Below are 25,161 nucleotides of genomic sequence, written 5' to 3' on the forward strand. Positions count from 1 at the left end.
CTAAAACAGGCATTACTAAGGAAAATCTAGCCTTGTTGTAGGTCCTGCACCAAACATACTTAACATGACAATGTGTGTGTGTGTGTGTGTGTGTGTGTGTGTGTTAATGAATGCACATCTAAATGTTCTATACAAACATCACAGAAGAACAAAGTACTACTTTTCACCTGTATTAAACCATTTTGGATTTGGATTGCTCACCTTGACAGTGAAGAACTGAAGTGGTGCTCCATTTTTGTCATATTCGTATGAACCCAAATGCTTTCCTTCTTGCTGAAACTCATTTTCTAATCCCTGATAGAAATATGATATGAAATTACAATGAAGATTTTCAAGGCCAAGAGTGTGTTTAGATGTGGACATCAGAGATAAAATAAAATCATCTCAAATTTTGGTGCAAAATCAGAACGATGCCATACCATGGGACACGGATTTCCCAGGTGACAAAAATATATGGGTTGCAACGACACAGCTTCAATGCAGGATTACATTAAATTGAAATATGCATCTTACTGTTTTGTTGTTTTATCTCACTGCATACCTTCTAATTCGTCAAACTAATGGCAATATATTTATTAAATTTTGTGAAGTTCTGTCGATCAGCTCAAAGACAATGAAAATGCACGATGCTTCAAAGCGTTTTACTGGCTATCAAGGTGAAGTTCAAGTAAACATGAAGACATAAAGTTGCTACACTTACCCATACACTGAACTCCTTGGGTGCACTGTCTATATTTCCATTTGGAGACAATGACTTAGGAATATGTTCCATTGAAAAAGATGTGGGTCTAATAGTTCCAGATAACTGTATCACCAAGTAACCAGTTGTACCTTTAAAAGCCCAACAGTTCCCTGGCTGTACATCAGGCTGAAATCAACACACAATATTGGAATGATTGGAATAATCATTCATCATTGTGAAGTTTCACCACTATAATTCTTATAAGGTTTTATAATGAGTCCTTCCACCATGTCACCTGCCTTAATGGCTGTAGAATGTGCCATGGGTGTCAAGATCTACAAGGATAGTAACACCACCTGTACCCATACTCACAAGAACTAAAATCAATTTTATATTCAATGAACATGTTGTTCCTTTACTTTGTATATTTCTCCCCGATTTTTCATATTGTATCTTAGTACTGGTAATAAATTTCCAAAAATTATAAGATGTTGTAGATTTATATTCATGTTCAGAATTCTCATGTATTCAGGGAGTGCATTCTCCAGCTAGATACGTCTAAATGCTAATAAGTAAACTAATAAAAAAGTAAGAAACTTAAAGCTCATAGATCCAATAAAAAGCTAATTCAGTAAACTTTTGTTACTCTTCTGTGATTAGTTTTTGTCTCTTGAAACAAGAATAATCAAAGGGATAATACAACACTGGCAGTGCCGGGTATAACAAAAGAGAGAGTTCCAAAACTGACCTGTATAGCGGTTCTTGGTGAGTTTGCAGCATACCAGAGTGGAATTCCAAAGATACTGAGAAGAGCTGTTTTGGATTCATGTGTTTCTGAACACCTTGTGCTGATGACACTGCCACCAGCTGACTCCAATGCATAGTCTACCATACCAGTCTTGTCAGCACTGAATAAAAACAACGCTTCATTGATGATATCCCGGATTCTCTGTAAAGAAACCATGGAAAAAGATTCATTGGTGCAAATGCGCCTTTAATATTTGATCTTTTAAGGTGAATATCAATAAGATATTACCCATCCAACACAAGCGATATATAAAGAAATTGTCATAATTATTTAATCATCAGTAAATCCATTACTATGATCATACCCAAAATTTGCATCTCAAGAGAACTATTCTGATCTCTGCATGAATATTGTGAAAAAAATCTCTTTTTTCGAATCATATGTGACAAACTTCCTACGAACAGACAGATGAGATATTAGACATGGACACAAAAACTGATGATAGCATTGGCACCTATGAGTGCATAACAAAGCATGTACACCTGGGTGCCAAAAGAGTAGAACATTGATTGAGCTGTGTCTTTATGACGTGCATAATTCCAGACCTTTGAATATTCTCCAATGTCTACCACTACATTTCACGTAAGTTGAATACATTTCTGTCAGAAATCAAGCTTAGATGTGTACAGTAACTATTACCCACCTCTTCTGTCATGTGACCAGTGAGAATGCCACCACCTCCACCAGCCGCTCCACTTGTTCTGTTTGCATAATTGTAGACACCTCTTATAAATAGCAGTTCTTGAAGTCTGACATGGAGGTCTCTCAGATCATTCTGGTATTGCTCACTGCTAACAAACTGACCATGAAGCCATCCTGCAAACTTGCTATCCGAATCCTCTTGCATAATCTGATTGGGACAATCAGTTGTACAAACGTTGGTCAAGGAGAAAATAAATTTTTTAAGCAGTTATCAACAGACATCAACAAGAGTCAGCAGGTACCCTAATACTGCTATCTGTCTTTGTAGTATGTTCAAATTATTCTCTACAATAAACCATAAAAACATTAACAAACTGTTTCTAGTGATCTTGAATAGATTACTGACATGTTGCTCTACTACTGTAAAATTAAAAGCTGTAACCAGATTAGGGTGTTTGAGAGGGTGAATGTGATAAATCTCTGGATATTTTTGTTTAAGAAATGAAAATCTTCACACACAAAGGTTTTTTGAAATTGAAATCACTGAAGTTTTCATTCTCTCCAGTAATCCACACAAAAACATAAAAGAAATATATGCACAACATACAAAAAATATTTCAACCCAATTTTGCTAGTCGTCAGTGAGGTACATTTCAGTACAAAATATGAATAGAAAATATTTCCAACAGGAAACTTGCTGATGTGATCACACAATGAACAATAACATGACTGTTTGATAACTGCCATTCTTTCATAAGATGCAACTGACAGTTCTGAGTCACAGTATACTGGTCTTTCAACACTGGAAAAAACACTAGCATCCATAACTGGTTACCAGTCATCATTACCTAGCTAGGAGCCGACTACTTACCTGGTTCAGTATATCTCCAACACTGTCTCGTATCTGTAAAAGGAATGTACCACATTTGGAATCATGATTTCCATACTCAATCTGTACAGATGTTTTGAATAATCCTCAAACAGATGAAGTTTTGATTTAATACCAATTTTCTACAGATGCATTATTGCTGACGATGATCTTGTAAGACAGTTTGTTTGTGATGTGTGTGACCCAATATACAGAGAACAGAAAATAGTTTCAAATTTATCACCCAACTTTGATTGCACTGAACCCATCAATCCTTGAAATAAGAATTGACTTATCATTGGAGACTACTCTTCTCAACATAGGATAACATCAACATAGGATAACAGATAACTGAACGATGGGTGCCATTTCGTTTATTGTATTTTTTTCATTTACATTGCTTATAACAAAACTTACCAGTATTTTGAAGAAAGTTTCATTTCTGCAGCACCTGTGTAGTTCTCTCAACAAGCTAAGATGTTCTTCTTTCAAACCATCTACATCTGCCATTACAAGCCTAAGATCCTCAATGATCTTTTGACCATCATCTCTTGCAAAATATCCACTGTCAATAAATGAAAATGCACTTAATAGACGAATGGAAGTTTTGTACTATACTATTGGCACAAATTAGTAACTTATGTAATCGCTGGTGGCATTATCAGTGCAAAAATTGGAAAAGGTTTAATAAATGATCCTGTGTAGCATCGGCCTGTCTTGTGTGTGGATTTAGTAATTTCAAGATTGTTTACAAACAGTCCACTCTTTTCTCCTATTTACAGTTGAACGCATATTCCATGGCAGTATTAAAGTGCATCACTAAATTGTAATTAATCTAACCAATGGAATTCCAGTATTGACAACTGCAGCCTGAGTGCAACTGATGTGTGTATTTACCCTAAACACTTCTCATGTGGTACTTTGAAAAAGAAAGACTGCAGAGATATATTGTGCATGTATGAAGAGGATCTTGACTAAACAAACCTTCAAATAAACAAACTGATACTAACCCTGCTAATCCTAGAAGAGTATCTTTGTCAATTTTCACTGGAGACCCATCAATGTTGATAGAGACACTTTCAGCATCACTGTCAAGGTTCAAAGACTCTGATGTAGATGACCTCATGGCTAACACTGCAGCTTCAAGACTGCTCATTCTATCCGTCAAGCTGCTGTCCTTGTCTTTGGCTGTGAACATGCTTCTGAGTGTGTCCACATCAATCCTGACAGATGTCATATCAGACTGAAGATTCTGGATACGAGAGGACCATGCTGCAAGGACAGTTTCAGTGACTTGAGAACTCAGTGACGGTAATTCTCCCTTCAAAGTCAGGAGCTCAGTCTCAATGCCAGATATCCTGCCAGCTAAACTTTCATAATCATTGTGAATTGCTGTAGATGTTTCCTTGTTCACATAGCTGAGGTCATTTTTAATTTTGGCCAGAGCACTGTCTAGCCCAGCAATGTCACCAATAGCTATTGAGCTGTATGACTTCTGTGATGATTCCTCAGAAATAATTTTTGTGACTGTGTACTGAATATTCTGTGAGATCTGACCAAAGTCTGCTTTCAGAGCATGTATCTCAGACTGCAATTCTGTAACAATAGCTTTCATCCCTGCCGATGACTCATGGGATTGCTCCACACTGTCCTTAAAGCTTTGGACTTGATTTTCCATAAATTCCAATCTGGCAAGCAATGGTCCAACATTTCCAAGAATTTGCTGGCCAGAGGCAACATTCATTTTCAAGCCTTCTAACTCCCTCTTCAGATGGTCCACATCTGCCTGTACATCTACAAACTCATTATTCTTCACTTCAGTTTGCAGCTCTGTGAACGATGCTTTGAGAGAGGTGACAATATTGGTAAACTCTGGAGTTAAGTTGAGGTTTTCCTGTTTCTCTTTGATTTCCCTCACATCGGCTTGTAAATTGACAATGGTACTGTGGAATGAACTGTACGCTTCGTCTGAATTCCTCAAGGATTTCTTCAATTCAGGATTTAGTTCTTCAATGTTTGCTTTGATAGCACTGAGGTCAACTTGTAGTTTTTGTATCAGCGGCAGCATTTCAGAATCCTGGTTCTCCATATTTGAATGCATTAATTTGACTTTCTCTTCATATCTGTACACATTGTTTGCAAGATTTTCTACTACTAACTGCAATTTGGACGTTTCCTCAAGTACAAAACTTGAGTTCTCAGAGAGCTGCAAGTTTCTTATACTGATCAGGATGGCATCCAACTCTTCTTGCAGAGTGCTGATAGCTGTTATGGCATTTTCCACATCAAGCTTTTCTGACTGAGACCCTCCAATTGAGCTGGCTTCAGTGTTTCTGAGATTTATTTTAAAATGTGTAATCTCTGTTTGTAGTTTATTCATGCTCTCGATCAACTCCGACCTTTGATCCGTACTGTCACCTTTCATGTTGATCAACATGCCTCTTAAAGATGCAACTTGTACATTTAAGTTGATGAAATCCTCTGACAACTTGGGAACTTGTTCTCGGGAAAGAGCTACACTCCGGGAATTCTGTAACTGTAGTAGGTCAGGCTTCAGAGCTGCCAAGGAATTCTCCATCTTGCTAATATCGGATTTCAATTTCCTCACATCACTGATATCCATATGTGAGTACTTGGTGTTCAGAATGTCTTCCTGTAAAGCTTTGATTTGCATTTCAAGATGGTGAACCCAATCAAACCCGGTGGGTATTCCTTGACTTTTAGAGTCCAAGTCAAGATCAGTATGAATGACCTGCAGTTCAGATTCAAATCTTGCTATATGTGTTTGGAATCTGGCTATTTCGTCTACAACTTCACTGGTGACGTACTGGTCAGCTAATCTTGATGCAAGCTCCTTTTTGAACTGCTGTAGCTCTGCTTGTAGTGTTGCAGTACGAACTTCAAATTTTTCCAGTTTAGTTTGAATGCCCAGGTATTTTTCTTTCAAAGCCTCTTCATCAACCTCCACTCCTGGGTGTGTGTCTTTCTGACTGAGTAGAGAGTTCCTGATTTCAACTCTTACTGAAGCAATGTCAGTATCTAGACTGTTCATTTCATTCAGTATTTGTTGACTTGAATGCATAATATCTGTACTGTCCAAGACAGTTGCAGTATTTGTGTCATGGTGGAAATTCCTGAGTCCTATTCTACAGGTGGCAAGTTCATATTCTAGATTATTCAATGTCTCCACTGTATCTTTGATGGTATCAGCTGATCCCTGAGAAATGTAAAGCCCTGCAACACGCTGCTTTAGACTGCTAATGATGCCATCAATAACTGACACCTGATGCCAAAGTTTTTCAAAACTGTCACGTGTCGCAGTGTCAGCAAAACCTTTATGTCGAACATTCTCTCCAATGGCAGCCATCTCTAATTTATAACCGTCCAGCTCATCAGCTGCTTTCAGCACATCAGCTTTCAATTTACTGAAAGAACTCTGAATCACAACCTGGTGATCTGCTGTGTTTGTTGAAAGACGTTCAGTGTAATCAGTTTTTAATTCCCTGAATTCCTCTTTCAAACTCTCCATTGCTTGTTTCAGAGCCATGGTTTCATCTTCTTGAATACTAGCTTCACGTTTTGCACTTATAGATATACTCTCTGTCTTCAAGCCACGTACTTCACTATTGATATTAACAACTTCATTTTCCAGACTATTCATCCGGTTGATCACTTCCTGGACTTTCTCCTTGCCATCCCTTCCAGATTTATAAAGCATTTCAACATCACGTTGAAGGCTTGTGACGTTGTCTTTCAATACATCAATCGATGAAGTCAACTTGGTGATGTCAGAAACGATCTCTTCCTGCTTCTTGCTTGTCTGGGTTAGAGTTTCAAACAAAGTGGCAGGTGCAGGAATGAAATTGGAAAAGTCCCAGTTATGGTCTAGTTTGCTCTGCCATGATCTGAGATCTCTTCGGAGGTGGTTGAGTCGTGCATCAAGATTATGCAAGTCTATTTTCAACTTCTTGAAATTGCTGGTGGTGTATTCTCTAATGTTGACGTTCTTTCCTTCCTCAGCTGGTAAAACAAACATGAGACTTCTCATTTCATTTCTGAGAGTGGACATTTCACTCTCTACTGTCTTGACAGAGACCAGTGTCTCTTCATTGTTTTCTTTGCTAAAAATATTCATAACATTCAGCTGATTCTGTAGATCACCAAGTTTTTTCTCATAGTCCATCTTTAGTTGTTCAACCTATTGAATATGAAACACATAAAACAATGTCAAATATACATGTGCTCCATTATCCAGCATAACTTGAAGAGATAGTATTGCTTGGGGGCATCTCTACAGTTAGTAATTCATGTGTCATTCATTGGTACACGATAGCCTCTTTTCTACAGCTAAAACTCTTTGTGAGGTGTTACATTTATAGCAAAAGTTACAAGTATACATTTCTGAAAATTTGACAAAGCAGTTTTGCTCGAGATCATTCAACAAAAGTCATATTTACTACAATTACATGCATAATTCTATGTATACAAAATCAGGAACATAAAATTTTAAGGATATTTGGATCCAGGACAAAACTGCTTCACTGCCCACACAAGCATGTTGTTTGGTCAAATGAATAAACTTCCATATTTTCAAAACCTATTTTAAATTCAGATACTGAACAGTCAGCCACTTGAAACCTTTGCCCATAAAACCTTAGTTTCTATTGGCTCAAAAATGATGACTATGGTCTTAAAATACTGATACACAATGATGAGGGTAAAAATACTCACTAAAGTGAGATGTGCAGAACAATTCCAATCATTGATTACAGAGAAAAGATCACGTAATCATCAATAAATACATCTTATAATCATGATCTCTTATCAGAGTTCAGGATTCAATAGAAACTTACCTCCTTCATATGGTGTTCACTGAGAAGAACAAGCTTGTTTTGCCAGACATCATGATGCTCCTCAACAGCCAGGTTTACCATACTCACAATGTCATCCCTTGATGGACAGTTTCCACATGTAGTCATCAGTGGAATTGTTTGCTGAAACCCCTCTTTTTCAGTCAGCTGTTCTGATGACACGGCATCTGCTTGGCTAATTTTTTCTCTGATTAACAAGGAAATAGATTCTGGGGCTGACGGCTGAATATAAAACAAAATGTAGTTAGACACTTGTAATAGTCACATGAATGGCATGTACAGTGCAGAGATGCCATAAATAGCTTGAATGGTTGGACCGGATAGCTGCACACAAAACGGCAATCTATAATTGAAAATTCATTATTATTTGTATCTACTGGGAGTTTGTTCATTTCTGTTGTTAGAAACAATGACAGACAACAGAATATGCAATGAATGATTCTGTACATATATAAAATAACTATTGCAAAAACTAATTCTTCACCATTTCATAGTTTGTTTTAGTGTTTTACACTTTCATATATTTGTGTGGACCTACTGTCATTTAGCATGACTTGGCCGGCAGAAATGACCAAATTACAAGATTTGTAATACTGAAACCTTTTCAGTCTATGCTGTACACAAAGGTTTGGCCAAAACAGAGAAAATACTGTTTGAAAAACTGAAGTGATTAACTGAAGTGTCAATAACAACAAACAAAGTACCTGATCTATTCCTATCATTGATGTGGGAGTTTGATAATTGTGCATATTTGAATACCATATCAGATAGGAAGAGTTTCAAGTATTTACAAATGATATACATTACTCAGTGGTTGAATATCACAATTCTGAGAGGAACGACCATTCTTTACAAAGTTAATACTTACTGGGTGTAATTCACTATCTTCTATGATATTGCTTGTGGTACTGGAAATCTCATGAATTTCTGATGTATTATTTGATACATTGGCAAGAATTGGCGTTGTTATGTCATCTGAGTATAATGAAAAAATGGCTGGAGAAAAATATCAAAAGAAAAAAAATTATTTTACAGCACTGCAATAGTTATATGGTATTTTGAAATTCTTAATACTGCGCTTAAAGGTAATATCCACCTCAAAATTGATAGATTTAAACTACTGCTCTCACTTTGTTCAAGGAAACATTATACCATTCTCTTTCAAAATCAAGAGAAAAATGAAAAAAATACATCTTGGTTACTACAATGTAAGCAGTATTTGTAGCTCTGATTGCCAGGAATATTCCACTGCACTATATGGGGGAGACATCTATCAATTTTGAAAGGGTTTACAAAATAAGGACAGCGAAATAAAACTTACAGGAGCACGCAATACCAAGCATTATGAGGGGAATCCACCAGAAGACACAACAGGCAAATCCAGTTTTCCGACCACTCTTTTCTGCAACGGTTCTTTCTATGGTGGTGATGATTCTTTCTGAAACAATATCATCATCATCATCTTGCTCCTCTGAGTACCTGTTGTAATTTTCATCCTCAGATGTTGCTCCTCCCACAGTACTGCTGCTTTTGACAAATCCTTGACCGCTGTCAGTGGTGTCTGTACTACTACTACTACTACTACTACTTTGACTTATAAATCTCACTAAGTTTGTCTTTTTGATAATTGTTAATATTCCATTTTTGATACTGTAAACTACAAAAAATAGGCTATCCCTGAAAGAGAAAATAAAAGAGATAATAAGCGGTTTTTGCCATTGCCATATATATATACTGAAAGAAGTCATGCAAGCAGTATTAAAAATGTAATACTGAGTGCATTGGAACTTCAATGGAACTTCAATGTCTGCTTTTCACACTGTGATTATATCATGTTTATGGTATGTGTAACATTTTTAACCCACATCATACATGCCAACACATGTGAGCATAGATCTGACATATCACGATCAGATGTGCCGGAAGTAACTGCTGCTAATACAACTGTTAAGAGTCACCACATGACCTGATATGAACCAATGAAAACACAACACTGTGCACTGAGCATGTGTACTTATAATGAGATGTTCAACTATTATGATCTGTCTGATTTACAGAATGCTGCAGCAGGTATTCCATTTGACTTTGGCATCAAAACACATGTAAATTTCATTGCCTTCAAGAGAATCGTCAACACCAAACGGGGGATAGTGGTATTCCACCTATCTATAAATGGTGAGGTAGCCAGTGATAAAGGATATTATTCTGAACATGATAAAAACTTCTCACTGTTTGTTTGTATGGTCAGTACAGAACATTTTTAACCTTTCATTCTTTTTAAGGCATGGTATGCATTTACCATTACACAACAAATCCAGTTACTAAAACATTCCTTCATTCCTTTTCACTCGTTTCATAAAAGGTGATCAAGTTAATGGCTTAAACAGAATGTGGGTTTTGTTTTTGGATTGAATTGTCAATTGTTATGCAATTAAAGAGTTGACTGTTTCCTTGACAGTATATTCTAAACAACAATCTATTCAAAGACAACACCACTGGAAGTTGGCAAATGCATTCTAGTCATGCTCTTGGTGAATTTTGATCATTTCACTTCCATGTCTATTCCCAAATAATGTGTTAGTTTTTTGCTCACAATGAACAAACTGGGATATCACTTTACCGTCAATGGTAATCACATATTGTGAGTAAGCACAATGTACTGTTGCCATGGGAATTTTCCACAATGAAAACAGGAACACCTCATTCCTATTGTCACGGAACCTGTGCCAGAGCCAACTTTATACTCATCAGTATGCAGGTCTGGTCATGAAAACAATGTCTACACTGACTAAACACATAAATATCGGCAGTTTGTCATGGAATCAGCACCAAACACTAAGTCAACACCATATTCAGCTTTATACACAGAATGAGTGCTAATGTATCTCAGCTGCTACAGACCGTTAAACTTCTCGATGTCACCCCTGAAACCTGCATACCAAATAGCTTTTTAAGGAGAACTCAGTTTTACATCCCTTTTCTCCCAGGGAGTGAAAGTTCACATTCATAAAAATAAAATGGTAACTAGTTCAAAGAATGCTCAATTTTTAATAAAACAAGTCATTGACAATGACATAGTCCCCACTTGTAATAGGAGTATTAGTCTTGAGGGGGCAGGGAAATGAGGTCATTAAGAAGTATCACTAAAGTGTATATGTTCAGATCTATGGACACATAGGTGTATGTCATTGTTCCCAATTTGAAACAAGACGCATGTCTAAGTTATGGTTCTAAATCGGGAAAAAAGATCAAACCTCTAGCTGTATTGGCCAGCCAAGAAATACATATGTGCATAATAAATGAGGTACAAGATGTGACATCTTAAGGTCTATTATCCTATCAAAATTGAAGCGTAAAGAACTTGTGATTACTGAGTTATGCATATATATGCATATTCAAGGTCAAAGGTCATCAAGGTCACGTGACATTTTGAAAAAAACATTGTATTGCTAATTAATCCATATATGCCAAAATTCAGACCTCTAGCTCTATTGGCTTGCCCACAATTATATATGGGCATAATTAACGAGGTAAAGCATGTGTTGTCATAAGGTCTCCCATCCTACTAAATATAAAGGACATAGCACTTGTGGTTACTTATTTATTGACATAATCGTGTATTTTAGGTAAAAGGTTATCAAGGTCACATGACATTTTGTCAAAAAATTTCTATCCTATAGTTTTTCCCTATATACTAAAAATCATACATTTACCTCTATTGGCTTGCTCAAAATTAGATATGCACATAATGAATGAGGTACAATATGTGGCGTCATAAGGTGTCCCATCATACCAAATATGAAGGGTGTAGCACTTGTGGTTCCTGAGTTATGGACAAATATGTATATTTGGGGTCAAGGTCACCGAGGTCACGTGACATTTTGTCAAAAAACTTGTATTGCTAAGTTATCCCTACATACCAAAAATCAGACCTCTAGCTCTATTGGCTTGCTCAAAATTAGATATGCACATAATTAATGAGGAACAATATGTGGCGTCATAAGGTGTCCCATCATACCATATATGAAGGGTGTAGCACTTGTGGTTACTGAGTTATGGACAAATATGTATATTTGAGGTCAAAGGTCACCAAGGTCACGTGACATTTTGTCAAAAAATTGTATTGCTAAGTTATCCCTATATACCAAAAATCAGACCTCTAGCTCTATTCGCTCACTCAAAATTAGATATGTGCATAATTAATGAGGTACAATATGTGGCGTCATAAGGTGTCCCATCATACCAAATATGAAGGGTGTAGCATTTGTGGTTACTGAGTTTTGGACAAATATGTATATTTGAGGTCAAAGGTCATTGAGGTCACATTACATTTTTTCAAAATAATTGTATTGCTAAGTTATCCCTATATACCAAAAATCAGACCTCTAGCTCTTTTGGCTCGCTCAAAATTACATATGCGCATAATTAATGAGGTACAATATGTGGCGTCATAAGGTGTCCCATCATACCAAATATGAAGAGTGTAGCACTTGAGGTTACTGAGTTATGCACAAATATGTATATTTGAGGTCAAAGGTCATTGAGATCACTTGACATTTTGTCAAAAAAATTGTATTGCTAAGTTATCCCTACATACCAAAAATCAGACCTCTGGCTCTATTGGCTCGCTCAAAATTAGATATGCACATAATTAATGAGGTACAATATGTGGTGTCATAAGGTGTCCCATCATACCAAATATGAAGGGTGTAGCATTAGTGATTACTGAGTTATGGACAAATATGTATATTTGAGGTTAAAGGTCACCAAGGTCACGTGACATTTTGTCAAAAAAATTGTATTGCTAAGTTATCCATATATACCAAAAATCAGACCTCTAGATCTATTGGCTCGCTCAAAATTAGATATGCACATAATTAATGAGGTACAATATGTGGCGTCATAGGGTGTCCCATCATACCATATATGAAAGGTTTACCACTTGTGGTTACTGAGTTATGGACAAATATGTATATTCGAGGTCAAAGGTCATCAAGGTCACATGACATTTTGTCAAAGTGTCTGAGATATCTGCGTGAACGGATGGACTCACGGACTGACATGACCCAATCTATGAGCCCCCTGGACTTTATCTGTGGGGACTAAAACTGTGTCACTGCATCCTTTTTGCAATATGAATACGATGAGAAACTAAATTTTTATTTATCTTGGCCTTATACATGGGAGCCTATGTACTGCCTTATACACAGGAGTCTATGGACTTCCTTATACATGGGAGTCTATGGACTGCCTTATACATGGGAGTCTATGGTCTGCCTTTATACATGGGAGTCTATGGACTGCCTTATACATGGGAGTCTATGGAGGTGAAAACTAGTGTGAAAATCTCAGTAATACTTTATGGGTCGCCTGTGCTTATACATGGGAGTCTATGGACTGTCTTATACATGGGGGTCTATGGAGGTGAAAACTAAAAAGTCCTCTAACATGGCCAAATTTGATCGCATTGTGAAACAAATCGACGTGCATCTGTATGAGGTAGGGTACTATCCGTGAACCAAGTTTGAACAAAATCGCTCCAGGCGTCTATGAGATATCTGCGTGAACGGACGGACGCACAGACGCACGCACGCACGCACACACGGATGCACGGACGGACGCACGGACATGACCAAACCTATAAGTCCCCCCGGACGGTGTCCGTGGGGACTAATTTGCAGATGAAATGATCTTTAAGAAGTGCCCAGTGATTGAATTTGTCATCTGGTCAATGCATGCCAACAGTCTGAATTTGCATGTTTGTTTTTGAAGTATAAAAATTATGGATGCTATGTGAAGCTGGTTTGAACTTCTGTTTTTGGTGATATCAAGAGCTCAAACAAGGCTCCACTAAATAAAACATGATAAAGTAGAGAGAGAAGTGAATTTTTTGGCACCGGTTTATGACCTATCCATGACAGCATTCATAAAGCTATTAGTATATTGAGATTAATTGGAAAAAAATAATGAAGCTATGCTGGTGTAATTCTATATTACAGTAAAACAGAAATACTTACTTGACTAACTTGATTATCATGACATCACCTAATATATGCAGAGTAATTACTCTCTCATACAAAGCTTCTATGGTCAAAAATGTCCTCCATAGTGCTTCTGGTACTTTATTTGCAACAGAAGTGGCTACAAGAGATTATGAATACAGACTAAATCAGAATACACAATTTATCTTTGCTGCCATAGTCAAAGCAGTAGTACAGTCTAAACACACTTCAACAAACTTATATATCATATGAGTTGACACTGGTGTAGAAAAAAGAACAATGCCTAACTTTCTTTCACGTATCATTTCCCAGTAATAATTTTCCTGTCTTTTAGCTTTGTACATATGACCTGATCTAATATAGCATGGTTTTGAAGAGAAAACTTTCAAAAATATGATATCACAGTATTTTGCATTCGTTGAGATAATTAGTTCAAAATTCTTTGCTTACCTATTGCAATTATACACTGAATCAACCAGATTATGGTTGTCGTAATTGATTTTCTTGAATGGGCAGAATCAACTGTCATGTCAAATGTGTCTTCATCATCTGAGAGAGAGTGAATTGTGTTGATTCAAATCCCATCTTAATATTCATAAATTTGTAACAAAATGTGAAGTAAAGGGAGTATTCATGATAACAGCATGCCTATAGTTGAGACACAAATTCCATTATGTTCGACATTGACCACTTGTTTCCACTTTACACTCGTTTGCATCTAACATCAAACGCTCAACTTTATGTGAATATTGATACATCCAATGAATTCATCAGTGCATTTACTGTGATCATACCAATACTCTACCGTCTGACACTGGAAACATGCAAAACAAGTCATCGTTGATGACACAGTCCCCACTTGTTAATGGGTACTTTGATTACAGGTCCTCAGAGAGGATAGAGTCTTCTTCATTAGGTCTGTGATAAAAATACTTTTGAATAAATTCGCTTGATACATGTCTGAGTTACCATTCAGGACATGAAAAAATCGTAATAAAATGGCCACACGGCGGCCATATTGGATTGTATCACAAAACAAATTGACATGCATATGTATGACATTGGTCAATCTCCTTGTACCAACTTTTAAAAAATTCGCTTGATACATGTCTGAGTTATGGTGCTGGACATGAAAAAAACATAATAAAATGGCCACACGGCAGCCATATTGGATCGTATCACAAAACAAATCAATGTGCATGTGTATGCACGCCAATTTGTTTTGTGATACGATCCAATATGGCTGCCAGGCGGACGCCACGGATGCACGCAACTTTGAATAAAATCGGTTGAGATATGCTGGAGTTATGGCTCTGTACATGAAAAAATCATAACAAAATGGCCGCACGGCGGCCATATTGGATCGTATCATAAAACAAATTGATGTGCATAGGCCATGACATTGGTCAATGTCCTTGTACCAACTTTGAATAAAATCGGTTGAAACATGCGTGAGTAATGGCTCTGTACATGAAAAAATCGTAATAAAATGGCCGCCTGGCGGCCATATTTGATCATATCACAAAACAAATTGACGTGCATATGTATGACATAGGTCAATGTCCTTGTACCAAGTTTGAATAAAATCAGTTGAGATATGCCTGAGTTATGGCTCTGTACATGAAAAAATCGTAACAAAATGGCCGCCTGGCGGCCATATTGGATCGTATAACAAAACAAATTGACGTGCATATCTATGACATAGGTCAATGTCCTTGTACCAACTTTGAATAAAATCGGTTGAAACATGCCCGAGTTATGGCTCTGTACATGAAAAAATCGTAATAAAATGGCCGCCTGGCAGCCATATTGGATCGTATCACAAAACAAATTGACGTGCATCTGTATGACATATGAAGTAATCCTTGTACCAAGTTTGAATGAAATCGCTCTCGGCATTTCTGAGATGTCTGCATGAACGGACGGACGGACGCACGGATGCACGCACTGACGCACGCACAGACACACGCACGCACGGACATGACCAAACCTATAAGTCCCCCCGGACGGTGTCCGTGGGGACTAATAAACTCCCTTTGTATCTTGGTTTTCACACCTTGACACTGGGTTTTGAATTCACCAAAGGTCACTACAGGACCAATCTAATGTAATCACTTTCACAAAGAGAGCATGCAATTTTCATCATAAGTATGATCATACATTCAGTGAAGCTACAAATGAAAGTTACTACGAGTACAAGGTACCATAAGTAGAAACATTCATATTTCTTGAAAGGAATTTGATTAATAAAAAAACATGACATTCCACATACCAGTATATTCATAATAGTTTATCTGATTTCTTTTCTCCTCGTGACCTTTGAAAGAAACAGGCATTAAGTAAATCAAATGGAATTCTATGGGATAATATCACAATTTACCCATCAAGATTGTTCAAATGCAACTGTTTCTCAGCCGGCAAATGTGTAAAGGGTAATATTTTACATAGTTTCAGAATGATAAGTGGAGTGAAATCATACAGTCAATGAAATAATTAATAATAATAACTACTGTAATTATTGCTTGTTACATGTAATTTATGAGACATTTTCATATTTGTATTCACTGTTACGTCAATTAAGTATACCGATACTTTCCTGTGAAATGTAAAGTTCTTCCAAATAACAGCAACAACAAGTTCACTGCTGGAGTTCAATATTAGTTCAAAGACAAGCGAAGACATGAGAAATGAAATGTTTTGGGACTGTTTCTGTCTGTATGCCTCAAACATGAATGAGTACAGGACACAGTATATCACAAGTAGGCATCTTGAAGATATTAATTTCTTTAAAAGTAAACATAATTTAACGTTCAGTAAAGTAGCATTATCAATGTAATAACTTAATATTTACCTGAGTGTCGTTGATACATCGTATTCTCTATAACAGTCTGTCTTCTCCTTTCACCTTTAAGCAGGAATGAATGAGAGCTAAGTAAAAATTCATAACTTTCAAACGTGGCTCATAAAATAACAGTGTACACATCTTTAGTTTCAAAACTGCAGGTATTTGTTATTTAACATGACAGTGAAAATTTAGAATTCCTAGTTCTCTGTGCTGCAAAAAATTTGACCTATCAAAATATTAAATCTCACATACTGCTTCATGTTCAACCACTGGCAAAACACAAAGAGTAATAATTTGGAAATCCACATTCTTGAGTGAAAGGTGTTTGGAAATGCGTAATTTGCTTTGCCTGCCTTTAAGATATTTAAAAATAGTAAATTCATTCTCTGCGTGAATGTTTGAAAACATGCATGGTTATTTCTTTTTGAAAGATGTCTGACAATGTACAATTCATACTCTGTCATTTTGATATTACAAATATTTTTTGAAGAGCAGAAGTAATGCAAAAAGTTGTTTTGCTTTGATAAATGTTATTAACACATACCTTGCATATCTGATGAAAAGTCAGAATCTTCGTCTTTGTCTAGACCATCTATGAGAGAATAAGAAAGTTACTTTTTTACGAGTGATAACTCAGTGTTCTCCCTGAATAAGGTAACAGGGGCGTGGCGCCCTCTTGTAAATTCCGAGCGCCCCCTAGCCAGAAATGAAAAAGATTTATTTTTTTGAAAAATAAAACAATAAAATGTACGGGAAAAATGTTGACAGTGATTTACAAGAAAATGCAAGCGTGATCGTCGATCCTGCAGGCTGCAAACGTAATTCTCATCGATCTTGCAAATCTCGCGAGTTTGTGATGTCATCCGAGATCATACGCCCATGTGCAACTCATCGATGGCAGCCATATTTGCATGGCTCAGGCCGTAACGTATCGTTACTAGCCACGGTCCTTCCATAGGTACCATGCATTCGGTAACCGACTCAGCTGAGTAAAAATGCCAAGGAGCTTGAGTCACACTGAAGTTTTTATAGGAGGTTAGGCTCGGCCGGAGGATGAGAACACGTAAGTGCTATGGTGATAATTTTGACATCGATGAATAAATGTATGTCTGTCGCTATGTTTTCATTTTCAAAAAATGTAATCTTCATTGAAATCAGTGAACTGGAATAAAAGTTGTGGAACACTGTCTCAGATTTCTTTTCCTTTGAGTTTTTTATACGAAAAAAATCTGAAAAAAATACTCCCCAAGTGCCACCAAATAACACCATTTTAATCTCTGTTTTTCAAAAGCTCCAACAGCAGGAGGGGGGACACCCCCCTCCTGACCTCCCCCCGCGACCGCTTACGTGGTCGCTTGTGGTGCTTCGCACCACCTCTTCGCCTTCTTTTTAAAAATCCTGGGGAGAACACTGTAACTTATACTCTGACATGCTTCAAGCCTTGCAATGCAGTATCTTATGATGTTGTCAAATTCATATCACTGGATCTGTAACTTCTACAAGTAAGATTGACATGAATTTTCACATTGTAAAACATTCATAATTTGTGATGATGAGGAAAATTGTGAAATATACCGGTATTGTATTTGCCTTGATGAGTAACTTTTCAGACATTTGAAGTACAGGGCAGGATATATAGGTGTCTTGATTTTTGCTGAGATGACTAACTATATGACATTTTCGATAATTTTTTTAACTACATCTGAACTTTTATATAAAGCTACTCAGCAAAATTTCTGAAACTGCTAATATAGGATGGCAAACGTAATAATTACTCATCAATGCCAGAAACAATTTCATTTATGTCCGACAAGAGTTGTCTTAAGGTAGAATGCGCCTTTGGGACAATATTCGGACTCTCAAACTTTTACAATTCTTTTCTGATATACCACTTCTGGGGGTTCATTTTAAAGCTCTTGGTGTAAGAAAACTTTTCAATGTCTTAGTTTTTTGAAAATCAAAAATTTTATTTTCTTCCATAAAGTTAACACAGGGATAGCAGCCATTTTGAATTTTAAATATCGGTAAATCTTGAGTTATTTGTTTCCTATTACCAAAATTTATACGGTGACCCCCAAATTTTATTCCTTATTTTGAAAGAGAATGATTGAAAGATTCCTCAAAGAGGTGCAAACAAACTTAAAAGACAAGGAGTTGTATTATTTACCAAAGAGATGTTGTAGCATACAAACAGGTGGAGTCTCTTGATCTGGTGAAACAATAGCATCATCCTGTGGCAGTGAAAGAAGAGTATTTGATGTTGTCTGATGCGATAATGTACTGTCTTTCAGTGGTGTCGAAGTACGCCTATGATCCAGGGCATTGACCTCATTGCTGAAAAAAGAACTTGACCTTAATCTTGACCTTGACCTTGTCATGACTCCTGAGTCGGTGGACTGTTCCTTGATCATAGAGTAGGTGGTGGAGTGATTTCTCCTTGCACGTTGTCTTCTGGATTGAGACGATGCTGGTGACACCATGGTACCTGTCCCAGATGTAAGTCTTGACATGCTTGGTACTTGATAATTACTGTCGGATACCTCCGACTGACTAAGCAACTCAGAGTAACTAGCACTGTCAAAAAGAAATAAAATTTCAAATTAGGGACACATTTTTTTTAAACATTTATAAAACTGCATGTGTATTGAGATTAACTAATTGTTATTGGTCATTCAGAGCATATGAAATAGCCTGTTGTTGTAGATTACAAGTACCCACAGTGGAGGGACCGTGATGCACCATGTGAGGGGTGACTAACTAATGTAATCTAGTCTTGACACAGGTACTTCCTGTAATTGAAACATGACCTCAGCTGAATATAAAAGGATGTACAGAAACATTTTATGTAACCCCTCTATTGGGAAAGAGAAGAACTGAAATACATATGGTACATGTATTTTATAATATTGACTAAAAGCTTTTGTCTGTTGGATAGGACAATGTTATGGATTATCTAACACTGGCGTCACTCGTTTGGTGACGGTTAAAAATATTTCATTTAGTGTCAAAAATATTGCTGGATATTTGTGAACATATTATGCATGAAATTATTTCAAAACATCACTAAATATGGAAATAACACGCAAGAAAGTGTCCTTGAATATTTCACATGTTCATAAAGCTGGTATGTACACATGGCTTTATTACTAGTAGGGTACAATTTGCAGGTTATATAAGACACAGAATGCATATGCAAGATCAGCATTGACATCAGGCCTGAAAAAGTGGTTTTTCAGCCATTCTGAGTCTACGTCAATATGTACTGGCTATATCTATTTTCCCTACAATTTTAGAGGCTCACTCAGAATAGATACTTGAGATTTTGCTGCATGGACAATTCTGCTACTATTACTTGGTAATGAAACACTGAATGTTTGTTATAGCAAGAATGATGTTGCAGAATGGTTTTGATATGTAATAAACCATGAGCTAACCTGGATGTAGTGTGCCCTCTGGAGTTTAAGCCAATTTAATTAGAGACTGACTCAAGTGTGTTCTCTTTGACTCATGAAAATTTTACATATTTTTTGTATTGGTGCAGGGTTGTTCTCACAGACATTGCTGGAAATTCCTCAATTGATTCAAGGAACTAAGAAGTCTTACATGTAAAAAACAAGTCATCGTAGATGACACAGTCCCCACTTGTTAATGGGTACTTTGATTACAAATCCTCAGAGAGGATAGAGTCCTCTTCATGAATTTGGTCTGATGTCCTTTTGCTAAGTTTGAATAAAATCGGTGAATAAAATCGGTTGAGACGTGCCCTAGTTTTGGCTAACGACATGAAAAAATTGTAACAAAATGGCTGCCATGCAGTCATATTGGATCATATCATGAAACAAATTGACTTACATATGTATGACATAGGTTAATGTCCTTGTACCAACTTTGAATAAAATCGGTTGAGATATGCCCGAGTTATGGCTCTGTACATGAAAAAATCATAACAAAATGGCCACACGGCAGCCATATTGGATCGTATCACAAACCAAATTGACGTCCATGTCTATGACATTGTTCAATGTCCTTGTACCAACTTTGAATAAATCGGTTGAAACATGTCTGAGTTATGGCTCTGTACATGAAAAAATCATAACAAAATGGCCGCCTGGCGGCCATATTGGATCATATCACAAAACAGATTACCGTGCATATGTATTACATAGGTCAATGTCCTTGTACCAACTTTGAATAAAATCAGTTGAGATATGCCTGAGTTATGGCTCTGTACATGAAAAAATCGTAATAAAATGGCCGCCTGGCGGCCATATTGGATCGTATCACAAAACAAATCGACGTGCATATGTATGACATAGGTCAATGTCCTTGTACCAACTTTGAATAAAATCAGTTGAGATATGCCTGAGTTATGGCTCTGTACATGAAAAAATCGTAATAAAATGGCCGCCTGGCGGCCATATTGGATCATATCACAAAACAAATCGACGTGCATATGTATGACATAGGTCAATGTCCTTGTACCAAATTTGAATAAATCGGTTTAGATATGCCCGAGTAATGGCTCTGTACATGAAAAAATCGTAATAAAATGGCCGCCTGGCGGCCATATTGGATCGTATCAAAAACAAATCGACGTGCATATGTATGACATATGAAGTAATCTATGTACCAAGTTTGAATGAAATCGCTTGAGGCGTATCTGAGATATCTGCGTGAACGGACGGACGCACGCACAGACGCACGCACGGACGGACATGACCAAACCTATAAGTCCCCCCGGACGGTGTCCGTGGGGACTAATAACATGGCATCTAATACAGGGCATACTGTCTAGATCTGTATAAATGGAGTAGTCACATTAAAAGGCTAATAATGATGCATTTTGAATTTGTCTCACACATTGGAAATACATGATGCAGCATATTAATGATACACGGTAAAAGGTTATGCTTGACTGGCAGCATTATCAGGTTCAATATGTTTAACTCTACCTGCACTTTATGGAGAGAGGATTTTGAAATACCACACAGCATCAACAATCAGTTTAACACTCACCTCTTTGAATATGTGTAGTCTGTCTTCTGTCTGTTGAAATGAAAAACACAACATGGTAAATTATCCTACGCACTGTGTGATGCAAATATGATTGGACTGGCTGGGAGACATGCTAATAGCTGTCAAACACATAGGGAATAACTTGAGTAGATTTATCATGTCTGCTGTTGTTGACACCTGTCTTGTCGTGTAAGTCACAAAAAGGACAGTGTGTTGTATAATATTCAATAACATGAAATTCAATTTGCAAAACACGTGTTACATGCCTGGGGAAGTTTACTCACAAAGTTTACAGATATAAATTCTATTGGGTGCCATTTGATCAATCATTTTCAATTGCATATATTTTTAAATCAACAATACTATTCAGATTTGAGGTTTCCACAGGATTCCTTTGAGTAATTTTTTGTCGGATGTACTCAAAAATAGAAACTGGCTTCTAAGATTCTAAAATATTGTTATAGATCAAATAATTTAACACTTGAAGAACATGTTTTATCATGTGTATTATACAATTTTAAAGATGTCAGAAATCCTACATGCAAGAGATCAGTGTCATATATGCATATCAATGATGTGACCTAGATTTCCATGGGAAAGTGATCATAGTTGGGGTCAATGATATGAATGAACACAATTGTATGTGTGCATTCTACATCCAGTACAGAGACCATGCTTTTATGGCCAGAAAAATGATAGTACCATTGTTCTTTGTATTCATATCAGTACGATCAAAACTGCATAAACATTACTGATATACCAAATGCATGTCACTGATAAGCCAGTATGATAATATATTGCTGCATTATTGATGGACAATGGAAACCAACAGAGTCAGTTGAAAGCAACACCCTGATCCAACTGACTCATTTCCCTCTGATTGTAACATGTAGACTTTCCTGCAAAAACATATCTTCACCTTCATGAAATTATCTTACAACTGACAAACAGGTGTTTTAATATAGGTGGAAATATCTTCACTATTATAAGTTAGGTTTCACAAGTTAAGCATCATTTTGTATAGAGTACTAAAAAGGTGCATTGTCAGCATTTGACAAAACCACCAACGATGAATGATAAAATATTTACAGTACATTTACCAATGATTTTGACGATGAGATACAGCTGGATATTGATACACTACCTAATTAGGTTTGTCAGTTTGCTCTAGAATTTACCCTTTTAGTGGTCAACTTTTATAACTTTGCGCCAACATCAGACAGACTAAAACAGCAGGTGACGCAGCAAGATGTCTGTAAACTAATTTACTATGTAGTATGTTTATATCTTTACAGCAGCTATCAGTTTCAATGGTGACACACACAGAGACTGGTTGCCAAGTTTTACAAGCAGTTCAAATTCATGGAGAGGTGGTAAAAGAACAAGGTTACTGCAAATTTAGACTCAGAGGACAGTGTTCTTTGTAGTTGAATATCAATAAATTCATGACTTCAACAAAATCTAAAACTAACAAGACAAATCGATCTGAAAGAATCAGAACGTTTGAGTAGCGATAGCAATGTCTGGAAGTCAGGGCTTTGAGTCAGCAACCAGTCTCTGTGTGTGTCACCATTGAAACTGATAGCTGCTGTAAAGATATAAACATACTAAATAGTAAATTAGTTTACAGACATCTTGCTGCGTCACCTGCTGTTTTAGTCTGTCTGATGTTGGCGCAAAGTTGTAAAAGTTGACCACTAAAAGGGTAAATTCAAGAGCAAACTGACAAACCTAATTAGGTAGTGTATCAATATCCAGCTGTATCTCATCGTCAAAATCATTGGTAAATGTACTGTAAATTGATACAATCTGATTAAACTATGGTCAGTGTTCTATTTGTTGACTAGTAAATGTAATCTCTTTTCTCTGGACATGTTACGGTGCATGTAAACAATGGCTGGCTTGAATTTCAATGAACACTAGCTAAATGTTCAATGAAGTCTTCAAGTTCACACAAGTTTCACTTGATTTGATAAGCAATTCATGTGATGCCCACCAACAAGCTGAATATGGATGCTTATTTTTGAAATACTGAACACATACTATTTTTAGTTTCCCGTTCGTCATTGACAGAGAAACATGTGTTCTTCAAAATGCAACTTGTTAAAACAGAGTGATTAATATTCATCCTTTTATTCAACAACAAACTGACAGTGAACAATATTTCGGCTTTCTGAGATGCTGCTGGTCTGTCGTATAAATGTCATAAACAGTATGAACAGCACTAAATAGATACATGTATGGCATAAGTCAGTTCTAATAACCCAATTTTGATTTTGTACATGTATTGAATATCAAATAATTGTATTGGCAGTCTAATTATAGACAAACATCTGGGTGATGCTCTACCAACATTTTCACAATAACCTATAGTACCAGACTACCCAGACAAGCTCAAATATTTGAATTAGAGATGAGGACACCGACCCTAACAAAGCAAACAATGGGTTACTCCAGTTAACGCAATAACATCACAATGACTTACAGTGCATTATCTAAAAGGCCAGTTTTGTGGTCAGGCTATAACATGGAATACTGTAAAACAAAAGAGCAGGGACATCCTGTAACTGTGCAGGTGATTTTAGTCTTCTACATATTAGTGGTATGTCACCTTTGATTACAATGTGGGTATGGAGATTAATTCATAATACAGTGATGTAAAAATATCTTGTATAAACCACGCTTTCAGTATAACTTGCACTTTCATTGTGTACAAAGCTGTTACTTCTAATTTTCCAGGCTATGACACTGTGTAGCTAGACAGGCTAGGTTTACTGTCACTACTTCTGTTTGGTATTTTTCCTGCTGTTCTAGACAGCATGACACAAATGTTCACACTATAGCTATGATTAGTCCAGAAAAATATCCTACTATTTATGTACAACCGACATGTGTTATTAATATAGACAGGTGACTGTTCGACAACTATACAAATATATATTCAGCTAAACAATGTACTACTGGGATGTCCCTTTTAGTCTACAAATCACAAATATAACCTTTTTGTTTCACTTAACACTTATCTCTATACAGCAATGGGTGTAGTTTATCCTTTCAGGATGAAAGTTATAAGGCCTTCAAATTTTAATAGTTCTAAACTGAGACAAAAGGCAGGACCCTACCACATACAATGGTATTGTATATGTGTACTGAGTACATTGTGGTAATTGCTTATCTGATTTTTATATGTCAATGTATGTATGTGCATGTACACAATACCAATATTCATGTACCGATAGACCTGATACAATTATGATATATATTGTGCATGTTTGAATTAAAAAATTAAGCATTTGCTTTCTAACTTTGAATGACAAGATATCGTAGCTCATGGTCTACTAATGACTTCATGGTCAAATTTCATACGAAGCATGTTCAATACAGAAAGTTATAAAACACATATGACTTGTCTGTCTAAACAAAAGCA

General features: G+C 36.6%; 1 protein-coding gene across 2 annotated transcripts in view; it reads right to left on the reverse strand.

Annotated features, from left to right (window-relative positions):
- Window positions 1-25,161, reverse strand: part of LOC139151999 (putative leucine-rich repeat-containing protein DDB_G0290503) — a 40,196-nt gene that overhangs the window by 4,140 nt on the left and 10,895 nt on the right. For both annotated transcript variants that reach the window (XM_070725077.1, XM_070725076.1), the window contains exons 3-19: window positions 21,735-21,764; window positions 18,886-19,292; window positions 17,263-17,310; window positions 16,725-16,778; window positions 16,146-16,190; window positions 14,324-14,422; window positions 13,889-14,012; window positions 9,193-9,548; window positions 8,740-8,867; window positions 7,854-8,093; window positions 4,011-7,198; window positions 3,418-3,565; window positions 3,004-3,036; window positions 2,134-2,340; window positions 1,431-1,631; window positions 701-868; window positions 202-294 (exon numbers count right to left, since the gene is read on the reverse strand). In XM_070725077.1, the coding sequence (XP_070581178.1) occupies window positions 202-294; window positions 701-868; window positions 1,431-1,631; window positions 2,134-2,340; window positions 3,004-3,036; window positions 3,418-3,565; window positions 4,011-7,198; window positions 7,854-8,093; window positions 8,740-8,867; window positions 9,193-9,548; window positions 13,889-14,012; window positions 14,324-14,422; window positions 16,146-16,190; window positions 16,725-16,778; window positions 17,263-17,310; window positions 18,886-19,228 (5,475 nt within the window). In that variant the 5' untranslated portion in view covers window positions 19,229-19,292; window positions 21,735-21,764. The remainder of the gene's footprint in view (window positions 1-201; window positions 295-700; window positions 869-1,430; window positions 1,632-2,133; window positions 2,341-3,003; window positions 3,037-3,417; window positions 3,566-4,010; window positions 7,199-7,853; window positions 8,094-8,739; window positions 8,868-9,192; window positions 9,549-13,888; window positions 14,013-14,323; window positions 14,423-16,145; window positions 16,191-16,724; window positions 16,779-17,262; window positions 17,311-18,885; window positions 19,293-21,734; window positions 21,765-25,161) is intronic.

The sequence above is a fragment of the Ptychodera flava genome, chromosome 15 (assembly GCF_041260155.1).
Source record: "Ptychodera flava strain L36383 chromosome 15, AS_Pfla_20210202, whole genome shotgun sequence".
NCBI classification, from domain to species: domain Eukaryota; kingdom Metazoa; phylum Hemichordata; class Enteropneusta; family Ptychoderidae; genus Ptychodera; species Ptychodera flava.